Raw genomic sequence first — 14,893 nt, forward strand, 5'->3', positions numbered from 1 at the left:
TAGTGAGGCTTTTGATACTGTCTCATGTGACCTTCTCATAAACAAACTAGAGTAATATTGCCTAACTGAAGCTATTATAAGATGGGTGCCTAACTGGTTGGAAAACCGTTCCCAGAGAGTAGCTATCAGTGGTTGACAGTCAAGCTGGAAGGGCTTAACGAGTGGGGTCCCGCAAGGATCAGTTCTGTGTCCGGTTCTGTTCAATATCTTCATCAATGATTTAGACAATGGCGTAGACAGTTTGTGGATGAAACCAGGCTGAGAAGGGTTGGAAGTGCTTTGGAGGATAGGATTAAAATTCAAAATGATCTGGACAAACTGGAGAAATGGTCTGAAGTAAATAGGATAAAATTCACTAAGGACAAATGCGAAGTGCTCCACTGAGGAAGGAACCATCCGTTGCGCGTGCACACAACGGGAAATGCCTAGGAAGGAGCACTGCGGAAAGGGATCTGGGGGACAGAGTGGATCACAAGCTAAATATGAGTCAACAGTGTAACATGGGTGCAAGAGAAGCAAACACCCTTCTGGGATGTATTAGCAGGAACACTGTACGTAACACACGAGGAGTAATTCTTCCGCTCTACTCTGCGTTTATATGGCCTCAACTGGAGTGTTGTGTCCAGTTCTGGGTGTCACATTTCAGGAAAGATGGGGACAGATTGGAGAAAGTCCAGAGAAGAGCAACAAAAATGATCAAAGTTCTAGAAAACACGACCTAGGAGGGAAGATTGAAAAAACTGGGTTGGTTTAGTCTGGAGAAGAGAAGACTGAGAGGGGACGTGATAACAGTTTTCAAGCACATAAAAGGTTGTGACAAGAAGGAGGGTGATAAATTGTTCTCATTAACCTCTGAGGATAGGACAAGAAGCAGTGGGTTTAAATTGCAGCAAGGGAGGTTTAGATCGGACATTAGGAAAAACTCCCTGGCTCTCAGGGCAGTTTCGCACTGGAACCGCAGGACGATGTGGAATCTCTGTCATCAGTGGCAGTTTTAAAGAGCAGGTTGGACAAACACCTGCCAGGGCTGGTCTAGATGATACTTAGTCCTGCCTCAGGGCAGGGGCTGGACTAGATGGTCTCTCAAGGTCCCTTCCAGGCCTCCGTCTCTATGTGCTCCCTGGATCCCTGCACTGACTTGGCCGCTCTCCTCCCCCTGCCAGCCATGTTCCTCTCCTTCATCGCTCCCAGCAGAGCAGCCTGTGGCCCGAGCCTCCAGCCACCCCTGCGGCAGCCCCGTGCCCCCCACAGCGGGGAACCCTGGCTCAGTAGGGTGGCGCTGTTCTCACCCCTGGGCAGGGGGATTGGAGGACACCCTGGATGACTCGCTCTTGACCCTCTCCTTGCGCACTCAGGCCTTCCTGATCGCCTTCACCTCGGACTTCCTGCCCCGGCTTCTCTACCAGTACGAGCACGACAGCCAGCTGCAGGGCTACGTCAACTTTACCCTGGCCTACTCCCCCCCGCGCTACCTGGCCACCGGCAACCATACGCTGTGCAGGTGCCAGGCACGGGGAGGTGGTGGGAGGGGGGGTGGGTCAGTGGGGAAAGAGGGGGGGACAGCGCAGGGGGCTTGGGAGAGGGCAAGGGGCAGCTGCAGTTAAGACCTTCTCTCCCCAGATGAGCAGAACCAAGCCCATTTTCCGAGGCTTCCCTAGGGTTGGGTCTGGAGCTGTTCACCACCGGGTAACTGTGGGGGCTTGGGTGAGATGAGTTTGGTGGGTCTCAGCCCAGTTCCCAAAGGGCAGCTGCCAGGAAGGCTCTGCCCCCCTTGGCACCAGCTGGCCACTCACTGGCAGGTCAGCAGGGACCCAGGGCTGACTGGGCCATGGGGTCTGACCTCCCAGCTTGTCCCCTGGTGGGCTCTAGTCTAGGGGGGGTTGGAGTGTGGGAGCTGCCAGGGATGTCAGTCAAGTACCTTTCCTCGCCCCGCCCACCAAGGTGAGGCCCACGAGTGGGGGACCGAGCCAGCTCCCCCTAAGCTGCTGCCTTCTGCCCAGGTACAAAGCCTTCCGGGATGCCAATGGGAACTACACTCTCTTCTACTGGAAGCTGCTGGCCGTCCGCCTGGGCTTCATCATCGCTTTCGAGGTGAGCCTTGGTCAGCACCGTGCAGGCGTGGGCTCGGCTATCCTCCCACCAGCCCCCCTGTGCTGTGCGGAGCCCCTGCCAGCTGGGTTGGACCCAGGCCAGGCTGAGGAGCTGAGTGCGAAGAGGGAGGGGCTGGGCTGCCCCTTCCTCTCTGCTGTGTCCCTTTAGGATCCTGGACCAAGCCCATCACCCTGGTTTCTTTCTTTCCAAGCGGATCAGAAACCTCCGGGGGAGGTGGGGGGGTTGTGTTGAAGGGCAGAGGAGCCGCTCTGGACATACAAACCTGACCCCGAGGCCCCAGCTCGAGCCAGACCTGAGCTGTGGCTCCTTTCCAAGGACCAGAAAAGTTCTTTCCTGCCCCATCCCAACTATTTGGCATTGTCACCTGACTTTCCGCCCTCCCTGTCTCCCTCCAGAGGCGCAGGGACCACGCCAGGGAGGCCGGCTGTGCAGCGCCCCCATCTGGAGGACGTTCCTGACTGTCCATGAGACACTTGGGTGATAAATTGTACCCAAGCCCAGCTGGAGCAGAGGCTCCAGGACTCTGGCGAGAGGCCCCGTTACTGTTATGTGGGTGACTGTAGCATTAGGGACCCGACAGAGGCTCCCTGCCCCTGGCGTTTTCAATATCTGGGAATGCAGAATGTTGGTTGGAGGGCAAACCTGGAGGGGTTGAAGGCGGCCGGACGTGGACTGGGGGTGATTCTGACCTGGGCTGGGCCAGGAGCTTGGGAATCAAAGGGAGGGGATGGGCGGTGCCCAGTGTGGGTCCAGGCCATATTCAGCACTCTGCCTGCTGCTTAAAACAGTCTCAGTGAATGGGCCAGTGGCTTGCAGCGGCTGCCCTCTGTGGCGCTGGGTGGGCAACCCTCCCTTGCTGTAGGGCTGGGATCTGCGTAGTAGGACCCAAGCCCCACATGATTGTCAGTGTGTCTGGCCTCACGACTCCCTGATGCCCCACAAGGCTAAGTGCCGAGTTCGGGCCCTAACCACTGGGCCAGTCTTCCCCTCTGGCCATGACTAACAGGGTAGAGACAGCTGGGCCATTTCGAATGGAGCCTCTCTGAACTTTCTCCTTTCTTCTTGTTTTCCACATGCCTTTAATCCTCCCTGCCGCTCTCTTCGTCCGTCTGCCCCTGCTTCTCACTGTCCGTTTGTCCTTGCTTCTCCTCGCTGCTTTCTCCTCCGCTCTCCCCATCCCCCCAGCACGTCGTCTTTTTCTTCCTGCGCCTCATCGACTGGCTGGTGCCCGATGTCCCGGGGTCGCTGGAGCTGAAGATCAAGCGAGAGCGCTACTTAGGCAAGCAGGCGCTGGCCGATAACCAGGAGGTGCTGCTGACGGTGAGTTGTCACTCAGCTTTGCCAGGTCCGTGTGCGGGGAGCCAGCGGGCGCGCGTCTGGCCTTGTCCCTCTGTGAAACAGACAAGGGCTAGTGAGCAACTGAGTGAGAGGCCCTGGGCTAGAGAGGCTGAAGGGGGGACAGTGGAGGTCTGACCCAATGCGTGGAATCGCTCTGCTTGTCGCTATGTCCTTGCCCTCTGCCAGCTGTTCGCCACAGGCTCTCTGTGCTGGTGCATCAGGAGAGACTCATTTTTGTTCTGCGGTGACTTAGCTAAGTGAGGAACTTGGAGGGGAGCGTGAACGAGTGTGCGAGATTCCGCACGCACAGCTCTGCAGGGGAATTCAGTGCCCATCTGTCCACTCCAATACCCCCCCAACTCCACTGTTACCCCGCAATCCTCACCTGCATCTGCTCCCCCTCTCTTCCAGCCTAGGCCTCCTGAGCACCAGTGCCTGCTCTGCTCCGCACTCTTGGCAGGGGTTTGGGATGCGGACAAATGTCCACCAGGGTCAAGCAGAAGTCTCCAAGCCCATATCCCCTTTGGGACCCCAGATCTCTGAGTAAAGTGGGCTCCTTCACTAGCCCATCGGGTGCCCGCTGACCCCTGGGATAGAGCCACTTCCTGTCACAAAGCAGGTGGGAGCTGACGGGTCGCTTCAGGACTTAACAGTTGGGAATGGGTGGCCTCAGTGTGAGATCCTGCAAAGCGGGGACCTGCTGGGGGTGCGCGCCAGGCCTGCTGGTGCCTCGAGGTCTGTGGGCCAGATACCTACCAGTGAACTTTAATTCATGGGTCACACCCATTCTTAACGAGAAACGCCGCCATCCCGGTGCGCCCTTGTCGGCTGCCCCAGGAGAGAGGCCAAGGATCCAATGGGCCATGGAGACTCAGCTCCCCACTCAGCCCGAGCGAGGGCTGGAGTAGATCAACTCTGGGGCATATCAGCAGGGCAAGTGTGGGGGCTGGGGGCCCCTGCTCTCAGCAGGGAGCAGGGGTGAGGGCAGCTCGGCCCCCGGACCTGTGCTCTGAGCTCCGAACTGAGCGTGCTGCTCTGACCCGCAGGGCTCTGTTCTCAACCCGTCCATGCCTGCTGCAATGGGCTCCACCTCCTGGGGTCTCTGTCCTGCTCTGCCACTAGGTTCTGCCAGCTGGCTCATTTCCATCACTCCGCCCCCCACCCCCACGCCAGAATCCTCTTCGGGGAGAACGAACTCCGGTCCTGGATTTCCCTGCACCTGTAATGGGGCAGGGGGCTTAGCCTGTGGGCCAGGTGACGAACCCAGACTGGATCCCTCTGCTCACCTGGAATGGGCTCTGGGGGCAGCCCGGGCTAGGATCCAGCGCCCCAGAAGGCGGACTCTGGGAACAGCTCCTGCTGCTGTTTCTCGATAGTTGTTGCTTGCTGTGGTGTGTGGGGTGTTGTGGTGTTTGTGCAATGCACACCCCGGGCTCTCGCCTTTCCCTGGCCCACCCCCACACGCTCCTAGTGGTCCCCGACCCCGGCATTCGCCTGCTGGGTCACCGTGGGCAGAGCGAGCTTAGCAATGTTCCCATCTGATTGCTGAGGGGGGCTATGTTCTAGAGTGGGGAACTGCCCCCCCTGCCACTCCCAGAGGGGCCCCCCGGGGGTTGGTCCTCTCTCTTCAGTCCCATTTCGATCTGATTATTAGGGTGTTTCTGCTGCCCCCGAACAACCAGGACGGGGCGTGAGAAATGCGGAGAAGCGGGGTCCGTCCCTGGGGGGCCGCTTGAGACACACGGGGTGAGAGTTTCCATAGCGCTTCACATTGCAGTGGCCGGGTTTAGTGCTGGGCTGTGCCCAGGGCTGTTGACCGCTGCACCCACGTTCTGCTCTCCCCTGGGGCCAGCGGGTGCAGTGGCCCTTGAGCCGAGGGCACGAGCTGTCTCCGTGGGGCTGGAGAAGGCTGGTGGAGTTACACTGGGAGAGAATTTGGCTCCTGGGGCAACCTCAGCTAGCAACTGGGGGCAAGAAATCACCCTGGGAAAGGAGGCGCCTGCAGGCAGGACTGAAAGCAGGACAGGGCGACTGCTTGGTGTAGGCCAGGGGGGTCTCAACTTTTTTCTTTCTGAGCCCCCCTGCATGTTATAAAAACTCCAGGGCCTGCAGGGGACGGGGAGACTCTGGGCCAGAGGGAGGGGGACTCGGGCATAGGTGTAGTGTGACTTCTATTTTGGGTGGCCAGGGGCCAGCGGGAGTTGAGCCCGCTCCACACAGCAGGTTCCAGGGAGGGAGCGACACCTCCACCCCCGGCTCACCTCAGCAGGCCGCCCGCCTGTCTGGGCTGTGGGGAGACAGCCAAAAAATGTATCTCAATGGTGGGACTTGGCTCAAAAAGTTTGAAAACAACTCAGGGTGCAGGGAGGGGGTAGTTAGGGACAGTACAGGCAGGGGGTAGCTCAGGGTTTAGAGAGGGGGTAGTTAGGGATAGTGCAGGCAGGGGATAGCTCAGAGAACAGGGACGGGATAGCTAGGGGCTGTGTGCAGGCAGGGGGTAGCTCAGGGTGCAGGGAGAGGATAGTTAGGGGCAGTACAGGCAGGGGGTAGCTCAGGGAGCAGGGAGGGAGTAGTTAGGGGCAGTGCAGGCAGCGGGTAGCTCAGGGAGCAGGGAGGGGGTAGTTAGGGGCAGTACAGGCAGGGAATAGCTTAGGGTGCAGGGAGGGGGTAGTTAGGGGCAGTGCAGGCAGGGGGATAGCTCAGGGAACAGGGAGGGGGTAGTTAGGGGCAGTGCAGGCAGGGGGATAGCTCAGGGAACAGGGAGGGGGTAGTTAGGGGCAGTGCAGGCAGGGGGATAGCTCAGGGAACAGGGAGGGGGTAGTTAGGGGCAGTACAGGCAGGGAATAGCTCAGGGTGCAGGGAGGGGGTAGTTAGGGGCAGTGCAGGCAGGGGGGTAGCTCAGGGAGCAGGAAGGTGGTAGCTCAGGGTGCAGGGAGGGCGTAGTTAGGGGCAGTGCAGGCAGGGGGTAGCTCAGGGTGCAGGGAGGGGGTAGTTAGGGGCAGTGCAGGCAGGGGGATAGCTCAGGGAGCAGGAAGTGGGTAGTTAGGGGCAGTGCAGGCAGCGGGTAGCTCAGGGTGCAGGGAGGGGGTAGTTAGGGGCAGTGCAGGCAGCGGGTAGCTCAGGGTGCAGGGAGGGGGTAGTTAGGGGCAGTGCAGGCAGCGGGTAGCTCAGGGTGCAGGCAGGGGGAAGCTAGAGGCTGTGTGCAGGCAGGGGGAAGCTCAGGGTGCAGGGAGGGGGTAGCTCAGGGTGCAGGGAGGGGGTAGCTCAGGGTGCTGGCAGGGGATAGTTAGGGGCAGTGCAGACAGGGGGTAGCTAGGGGCTGTGTGCAGGCAGAGGGTAGCTCAGGGTGGAGGGAGGGGGTAGCTCAGGGTGCAGGGAGGGGGTAGTTAGGGGCTGTGTGCAGGCAGGGGGGTAGCTCGGGGGAAACGGAGGGGGTAGCACAGGAGGTAGATAGGGGCTATGTGCCCAGAGGGCTCCCCTGCGGCCCCTGTTCCCCGAGTGCTCTGCCAGCCACGGAGCCGGGTCCCCTGCCCAGGCAGCTCTTACCAGCGGCAGGAGCAAAGCGGGCTGGGAGCTGAGGAGCAGCTTCACCCCCCTGCAGCAGCAGCAGATGAGGGACACTGCATGCCTGCCCCATGGGTCCCGCTGGAGCAGCAGCTGTCCTGCACTGCCTGGCTCCGGCTTCCCACCCCCGACCGGGCCAGGGGGCAGGGAGGGAAGGAGGGGTGGTGAGGGTGGGGCTGTCCCGGCAGTGCTCTTGCACTGTAGTTTGGGGGGGGACGTGTCACAGAGTCCCCGGCTGATGCTCTGGAACTGCTCCCCACTAAGCCAGTCAGGACTTTGGGGAGCCTCCTCTCCCTTGGAGCAGACTTGTTCAGGGCAAGAAGCTCACACGGCTTCACCTCCTGGGTCTCTCCTTGGAGCATTCAGCATCCTCTGCCCCTCCGTGTGCTTCCCACAGCGAGCCCACCCAGGCGGGGTCCTGGGGAAGCCACAGGGTTCTGCACCCCCACTTTGCAGTCAGACGTGACTCTCAGCCAGCAAAACAGAGGTTTATTCGATGACAGGAACAGGGTCTAAAACAGAGCTTGTAGATACAGCAAACCAGACCCCTCGGCCGAGTCCATTCTGGGGGTCAGTGAGCCAGACCCCCACGTCTGCACTTCACTCCTCGTCCCCAGCCAGCTCCAGACTGAAACCCCCTCCAGCCCCTCCTCTCTGCTCAGCCCCTTTCCCGGGCCACCTTTAGCATCCCCTGGCAGAGGGGGAGGGCCTGGCCATTAGTTGCCAGGCAACAGAGGGTCGGCCAGGAACTGAGGCCCCCCCCCCCAGTATTCAGAGAGAACCTGGAGAACATTCCCAGTTCGTCACAGGGGGCAACACCCCTGTGTACCCTCAACTCTGCCCATGGGCTCAGGGCTTCAGCCCCATGGGGGGCACTGGGGATCGGGGCTTCAACCCCACAGCTCCTGGCTTCAGCCCCAAGAGAGTCACTGGGGCTTGGGCTCTGGGTTTTGTCCGTGGGGCTCCCTGACAGGATCCGCAGACCCCGTTTGGAGAACCGCTGGGGTGTGAGATGCTTTCACCGAGCTGAGCTCTTCGTGTGGGAGCTGTGGGACTCATCGCCGCAGGGGAGCTGGAGGCCAGAGGGAAACGGGCCCTTGGGCGTCTCACTGCAGCACTCGCGGTTTCACAGCAGCTGGAGGAAGGGTGCAGCGCTGCAGCGGGGAAATGTCACCCCCATCCAGGCACTGCCCCGGTTAGCGCCTTCAGACCACCCTGGTCTGTGTCCCCCTGCAGAGCTGGAACGAGGCGCCAGCACCAACGTTTTACCCTCTGCCCTGCTCGCAGGATTTTATTACCCCCTTCCCCCCCAGATACCCCCCATAATTACAGTGCTACCATGTGGGCCCAATCCTGCAGCGCAAGGGGCCCCCCCACCCCTCGCTTGCGGGGTCGGGCCTGCAGCCGATACCATCGGTTGAATTCTAACCCTGCCGTTCCCTCTCCACCCTGCGCAGCAAGCAGCCTTTCATCCGGCAGCATGAGCTAGCGGGAGCAGCCCCCGGCGGCTTGGCTGATGGGAAGGCAGAGCTGGCTGGGACCGGGCCCCCTCCACACTCGATTAGGTGATGTCCCACTGGCAGGGCGGGAAGCTGCCAACCCAGAGCCATCCAGAGGGGCCAGCAAAGCAGCAATGGCCCAGCCATGCCCCCTGGACGACCTTCGCCCTCCAGCGTGCCAGGGCGAGGCTCATCGGACCCGGAGACGTGTGCCTGGCCTGGGTGTAGGTAACGAGGCAGCTGGCATGTGGGGAGGATCCCAAGTCCCGAGGAGGAAGCTGGAGCTGGCTGCTGCTGCACTCCTGGCTGAGTCGGCCCAGCGGGCCCCTTGCTCGCCCCCAACCTGTGAATGCTTTGCTGCCTCCAAAGCTGCTCACACTCCAAGGCAATCGGCAGCGGGGGTCCCACGTGTCCAGCTGACTCTGGCCCATGCCGCGGGACCCTATTAATTGCTGTGAGTGGGGCTGGCTGGCAGGCCCAGGTAACCCCGTTCAGAGACGAGCGGCCCTGGGCATGGAGCAGCCGCTGGAAGGGTGCACGGAGAAATGCACTGCAAGCACGGCGAGAAACCCCCGTTCTGCCCTGTTGTGCATCCCCCCGCATGCACATGGTTGGGCTGAGCCCCGGTGGGCCCATAGCTCCTGTCACGGCCGCACAGAGATACCGTGAGGACAGAGACCCTGTGCCGGGTTTTCCTTCCTCCCAAGGCTCTCAGTGGAATCCATCTGTCAGCCCCAGCTCACATCCCTTCTGGGCCAAGATCGGCCAGAGCGGGCAGGGCTGGCCTCTGTGGGGGCTGGGACTGCAAGGGGTGTGAGGAGGACAGGGGAGCCAGGGGGCAGCCAATAGATGCCAGCAGCCAGTGCTACACCCAGGCCTCTGTGTCTGTCCCGTTCTGGCCCCGTGTCAGAACCAGGCTGTCACTATTGGTGGATTGACCCCACCCCAGCGCTAGGGGTGAGCTCAGGTCCTTCCCAAACTGGGCCACGCAGACTGTTCCCTTTGCATAGGGTACCGGCTCCGTTCACAACAGGGGACACAATTAGTTAGACCCCCAAGGAGCACATGCCCGGTTATAATAACGAGCACAAAGCTCCATAAAGCCCAAAGGAGCCCACTGACCCGGAACCGCGTGGCTGCACTAACGAGATGCATGGGAAATGAAGCACCTCAGAAGCCCTGAATCAGGAGCCCAACGCACCTGAAATGTAGTGACTTCAACCAGATGGTTTTAGCCTCATCCTTTCTGTAACGACTGGGCTGCAGAGCCATATTCAATCCCTTTCTGGGGCCAGCTAAGATTTGTCCCTGTCCGTGATCTGTGCCTGGGGTCCACAACCAAACTGCCGATCATTAACATGGATCATTTGCATTGATCATTTCTTAACAGTCCCTATACATCCGTACAGTTGAACTGCCTAGGGACTGCCTGGTTACCGAACTGCCAAGACCCCCTGACTGCACAATCATTTCTGCCGTTTTACGGGCGCGCCTGTACTTTGGCTCACTTGTTTGTTGCACAGCGTGAGAAACCGGAACTCACGACCTGGGGTTACGTTCTCAGGCTGGAAGCACATTAGCTAAAAGCACAGCTTTAGCATGACTAAAATCCAGCCTTTCCCATGGAGATGGGCAGAGCCTAAAGCCCCCAGTTATTTGTATCAGGGGATAGCTGTGTTAATCTGTAGCCACAAAAATGATGAGTCTGGTGGCACCTTAAATCTGTTAGTCTCCAAGGTGCCACCAGACTCCTCGTTTCAATTATTTGTGTTCGCTGACCATGTTTAATCTAATAACCTGACAAAGCTACCACCCTTATACCCCCCGTGTCTTGCCACTTAGAGCAAGTTCCATTTATGCATGAGACAGGGTGATGGGGCAACACAGGGCTGGGCTGGGGGGAGCCAGGGCCACGCACTCCCTGCCCGTTAAGCCGGCTCCAAGCTGTAGCCACCAATGACATGCAGCTGTTCCAGGCCAGTCCGCAGAGGGGCAGGGAGAGGATCATTTCAAAGCTATGGAAAAGCTTCTACCATGGTTTGAATTTCCTCCATGTGCATGCACATTCCCCAGGGGAGCCATTGAGTGAGGACGTTCCCTGCCCCGGTCACCTGCAGTCCCACCAGGCACCAATGGGAGGTGCAGCAGGGTCAAGTCAGATGCGATCGTTGGCGTGCCAAGCTTTGCGGCGTCTTCCAAGTCCTCCGTACGTAAGGCTAGCGACTCCGCCGAGCCTGGCCTGCCTGGAGTGTGCACCCCAGGCCACGCAGCTCCTTGTCACGCTGTGTGTGCAGGAGGGCAGGGCCATCCTTAGGATTTATGGTGCCCTCGGTGGGATTATTAAACTGGTGCCCCTGTGCCTGTCTTGCTCTTAGCAACACAAACATAAGCTTACACTATTGGAAAACTTGCCACATGCATGTTATTAAAACCAGTTTAAAGTAGTTATGCACATTGTAATGCTGATGGACTAGCACTAAAGAAAAAATTCTGATTTGACAGAATGATGCAAATATAATTCTTTTTAATTTGTCAACATTTTATTGGAAATTTATATGAAGAGGTATTGAAACAAGGATTAGTTTTTAATTAAAAGCAATCTGTCTGGCTTTTTTGGCTGCAAAATCAGGAATAATGTCATCGTATGACAAAGACAAAGTGATGGCTTGTTCGATTGCAAGAATAGCAAGACCACTCAAGTGTTCCTGACTCCTTGTAGAGCGGAGATAGTTTTTAGTGAGCTTTAGTTTTGAGAAACTCCGTTCTCCTGATGCTACTGTTACAGAATTGTTGGTAGAATACGAGTGGCAATGTACACATTAGGATATATGTCAACAAGTTTGCTGGTATGAGTAAACTGTGCAATGTCCATCATCGATTTTGCATGTGGCAACACGGATGACAGTATACTCAATTCTTCATACAGTTCAAGTCCATTTAAATCAAAACAATAGCCGTGGTTCGGGAGGCTTTCTAGGTTGGGGTACCTGTAGCAGAGTGGATCTCTGCTCCGGCCCTGAAGGGGTTAAAAACAGCCCGGAGAAGGGGCTGGGGCTGGAGAAAGCAGCCTTTTAGGCTGGGCTGATTGGGGGAAGTGGCAGCAGCCGGGGCCCTGCCCCAAACTGAGCAACAGACCCTTATAAAAGGCAGAGAAGCCAGGAGCACAGAGTTTTCCTCTGCCTGTAGAGGCAGAAGGGCCTGGCTGCTGAGAAACCAGACAGGGTACCTAGAGTAAAGCAGTGCTGGGGAAAGGCTGGGGAGCTCCTGCCTGGAAGCCCCAGGCTGTGGCCTAGAATTAGGCCAGGAGGTACTGGGGTTGCAGGGTGCAACCTAGGGGTAGGCCAAGGCAGCAGGTCCAAACCCCTTTGCTGATGATGAGTGGCTGATACTGCAGTCTGCCCCAGGGTGTGGAGCTAGCTAATGAGGGGGCAGTTGCCAAGACACTGAGGCAAAGTGGGGATGGGGGGTGGTTCACAGGAAGGAGAAACCCCAAAGAGAAAGGGGTTACTGCCAGGGGGCAGAACCCCATGTAAAAGGGGCACCGGGGTCCAAGGAGGGACATGGGGCTGGAAGGCAGATCACTGGCCTGCAGAGGACGCTCTGGACACTGGACTGAGCTAATTCCTGAGGATGACCAGTAGGAGGTGCCGCGGGGGTGAGTCCGCCCGGTTACAGTCCCCAACGTGGTGCCCGTGGGTGCCATGGCGCCCGCAGGGGCCTCTCAGTGCACCTGTGCACTGGCCAGCGGACAAGCATCTGCTGAAATGCCAGCAAAATTCGGCGGCATTTCGGTGGTGATACCTTTGGATGATGCCGCTTGCTGCCGATAAGCAGCGTCATCCAGTGGTGTCACCACCTAAATGCCGCCGAATTTTGATGGCATTTTGGCAGATGCTTGTCCGCTGCAACGGTCCTTTGTCTGGCGGGCGCCAGATGAAAAAGGTTGGGGACCACTGCCCTAGGTTCTTGCACTTTGTCATTAGTTGCTCTTGTTTTCCTATTTCCTTGAATTTAGTCCTGCTCAGCCCACCTACCAGCTGAGTGAATGGAACCCCAGGCCGATAGCCGGTTGAGTGGCTCAGTCAGGGTCTCAGCCGCCAGCCTTCTCAGCCTGCTGCCAGCCTGGGGTTCCTTGGGGGTCCCCAGGCCAGTAGTGGGTGCTGAGTGGGGCCAGCGGCCAGGACCGCAGGTGGCAATGGGGCAGCCGCTGGAACCCCAGAGCAGTGGTGGGCTCAGCTGCTCAGCCCGTCTCTGTGTGCCATCAAAAATCAGTTTGCATGCCACCTTTAGCACGTATGCCGTAGGTTGCTGACCTTCTCTATACATTAGTAAGGAGATGAGCATATTACAGTTGTTGGAGGGCTCTATTTAGCAGTAACAGGGCTATAGGAAAGTCAGTCTATTTTTTGTTTATCTGATGAAAACTGGCCCACTCCCTTCCCCATACCAAACTTGTCACAAATAATTGTCAACTTAATTTCCGTTTTTGGCTAAGATATTGATTTTTTTTTAAAAAAAATATATTGAAATTGAATTCAGGATTGTTAGCGAGCATTTTTGGGGACCAAATTTGTTAAATGACAATCTAAATGGAAACACAGTACTGCTTTTATGCTTGGCTCACCCCCAAGCCTGCTGGTCCAACAGCTGCAGTAGAGGAGGAGATAGGTGGAAAAGTGCACGACCCCAAAATCCACCTCTTGAGGTGCAGAGTGGCAACAGCAGCAGCAAACCCTCAGGTCAGATCACATGCCAATGGGCACCACCGCCAGCCCAACTGACCATGGTGAAGTTAGCACAGCATCTGATCTCAGGGATGGGGCACCCATGAAGCCACAGCAGCTCATCCTGCCCTATGCAGCTCCTACCGGATGAGATGGATCACTGCCAGCCCGGGGAAGAGACGCGCTTCCCAGCTAGGTGACCAGATCCAGATGTCCTGATTTTATAGGGCCAGTCCCAATATCTGGGGCTTTGTCTTATATAGGTACCAATTACCACCACCTATGGTGACCAGACAGCAAGTGTGAAAAACCGGGGCCGGGGGTGAGGGGGAATAAGAGCCCATATAAGAAAAAGACCCAAGAATCAGGACTGTCCCTATAAAATCGGGACATCTGGTCACTCTACAGGTGAGTTCCTTCCCAGAGACCCCAGCAGCCAATCCCCTCCCTCAGACTGTGCTGCATTCATCTCTCTCTAGGACCCAGCAGCCCTGCTCTTACATGCTCCACTGCTTCCCCTCTGTCCAGGCTCCCAGCAGAGCGGTGCCCCCAGACCTAGTGGTGTCCTAGGCAGCTGCCTGTTCTACCTATGGCTAAGGACAACCCTGCAGGAGGGTGAATAAAACCTGGAATGACCTGATGGCAGCTGGCGTGGTTGTGTGGTGGGGGGTCGGGTGAGTCATTTGCTTGTCCGAGGGGCCTGGATCTCCAGCTTTTACCTGAGTGAAGCCAGCCCTGCTCTCCTGCTGGAAGATGCTTAATTCAAACACCAGTGACTGGACGAGGGTTGCCAACTTTCTAATCGCAAAAAACTGAACACCCCTTCCCTGAGGCCCTTCCCCAAGGCCCAACCCCTGCTCATGCCATCCCCTGCTCGCTCTCCCCCAACCTCACTCACTTGCTCATTTTCACCTGGCTGGGGCAGGGGGTTGGGGTGCAGGAGGGGTGAGGGCTCTGGCTGGTGGTGAAGGCTCTGGGGTGGGGCCAGGGATGAGGGGGTTGGGGTGCAGGAGGGGACTCTGAGCTGGGGGGTGGAGCTGAGGGGGTCAGAATATGGGATGGGGCTCCAGGCTGATGCTTAGGGTGGGGGTGGAGCCAGAAATGAGGGGTTCAGGATGTGGGCTGGGGGCTCTGGTAGGGAGTTTGCATGTGGGAGGGGGCTCAGGGCTGAGGCAGGGGGTTGGACTGCAGGAGGGGGTTTGGGGTGCAGTCTCCAGACAGTGCTGACCTTGGCTCCTGGGAAACAGCGACATGTCTCTCCGGCTCCTAGGTAGAGGGGTGGCCAGGGGGCCCTGCACGCTGCTCCTGCCTGCAAGTGCTGCCCTGCAGCTTCCATTGGCCATGGTTCCTAGCCAATGGGAGCTGCGGAGCTGGTTCTCAGGCAGCCTGGCGCAGTCCCAGTCAGTAACCCCTGTGGCCCAGAAGGTGCCACCCTGGCAGAGGCCTGGCATGGTGCTATCCCATAACTAGTTCAGCACACTGGCATTGTGCAGTGTGGATGGTTTCTCGAAGCCCACCTGTGTTTAACCAATCCGCCCTCCCCCCTGCACTCGGCGCAAGGAGGGTGAATAAAAACTGGACGCGAGGCCCTCCTGGTGGGCATTGCTCCATGGGCTGCTCTGGGAATCTGCGCCCTCTCCCCTGCTGACGCGAGAT

The 14,893-nt window shown here is 58.2% G+C and overlaps 1 protein-coding gene across 2 annotated transcripts in view; it reads left to right on the top strand.

Moving 5' to 3' along the window:
- Positions 1-11,029, top strand: part of LOC116829010 (anoctamin-7-like) — a 33,734-nt gene extending 22,705 nt beyond the window's left edge. The window contains exons 19-22 of one of the 2 annotated variants that reach the window (XM_075060244.1): positions 1,356-1,501; positions 2,001-2,091; positions 3,298-3,432; positions 8,472-11,029. In XM_075060244.1, the coding sequence (XP_074916345.1) occupies positions 1,356-1,501; positions 2,001-2,091; positions 3,298-3,432; positions 8,472-8,498 (399 nt within the window). In that variant the 3' untranslated portion in view covers positions 8,499-11,029. The remainder of the gene's footprint in view (positions 1-1,355; positions 1,502-2,000; positions 2,092-3,297; positions 3,433-8,471) is intronic. The other variant, XM_032787583.2, reaches the window with a different exon arrangement.
- Positions 11,030-14,893: the final 3,864 nt, after the last annotated feature.

This window comes from Chelonoidis abingdonii, chromosome 23, assembly GCF_003597395.2.
Source record: "Chelonoidis abingdonii isolate Lonesome George chromosome 23, CheloAbing_2.0, whole genome shotgun sequence".
Taxonomy (NCBI): domain Eukaryota; kingdom Metazoa; phylum Chordata; order Testudines; family Testudinidae; genus Chelonoidis; species Chelonoidis abingdonii.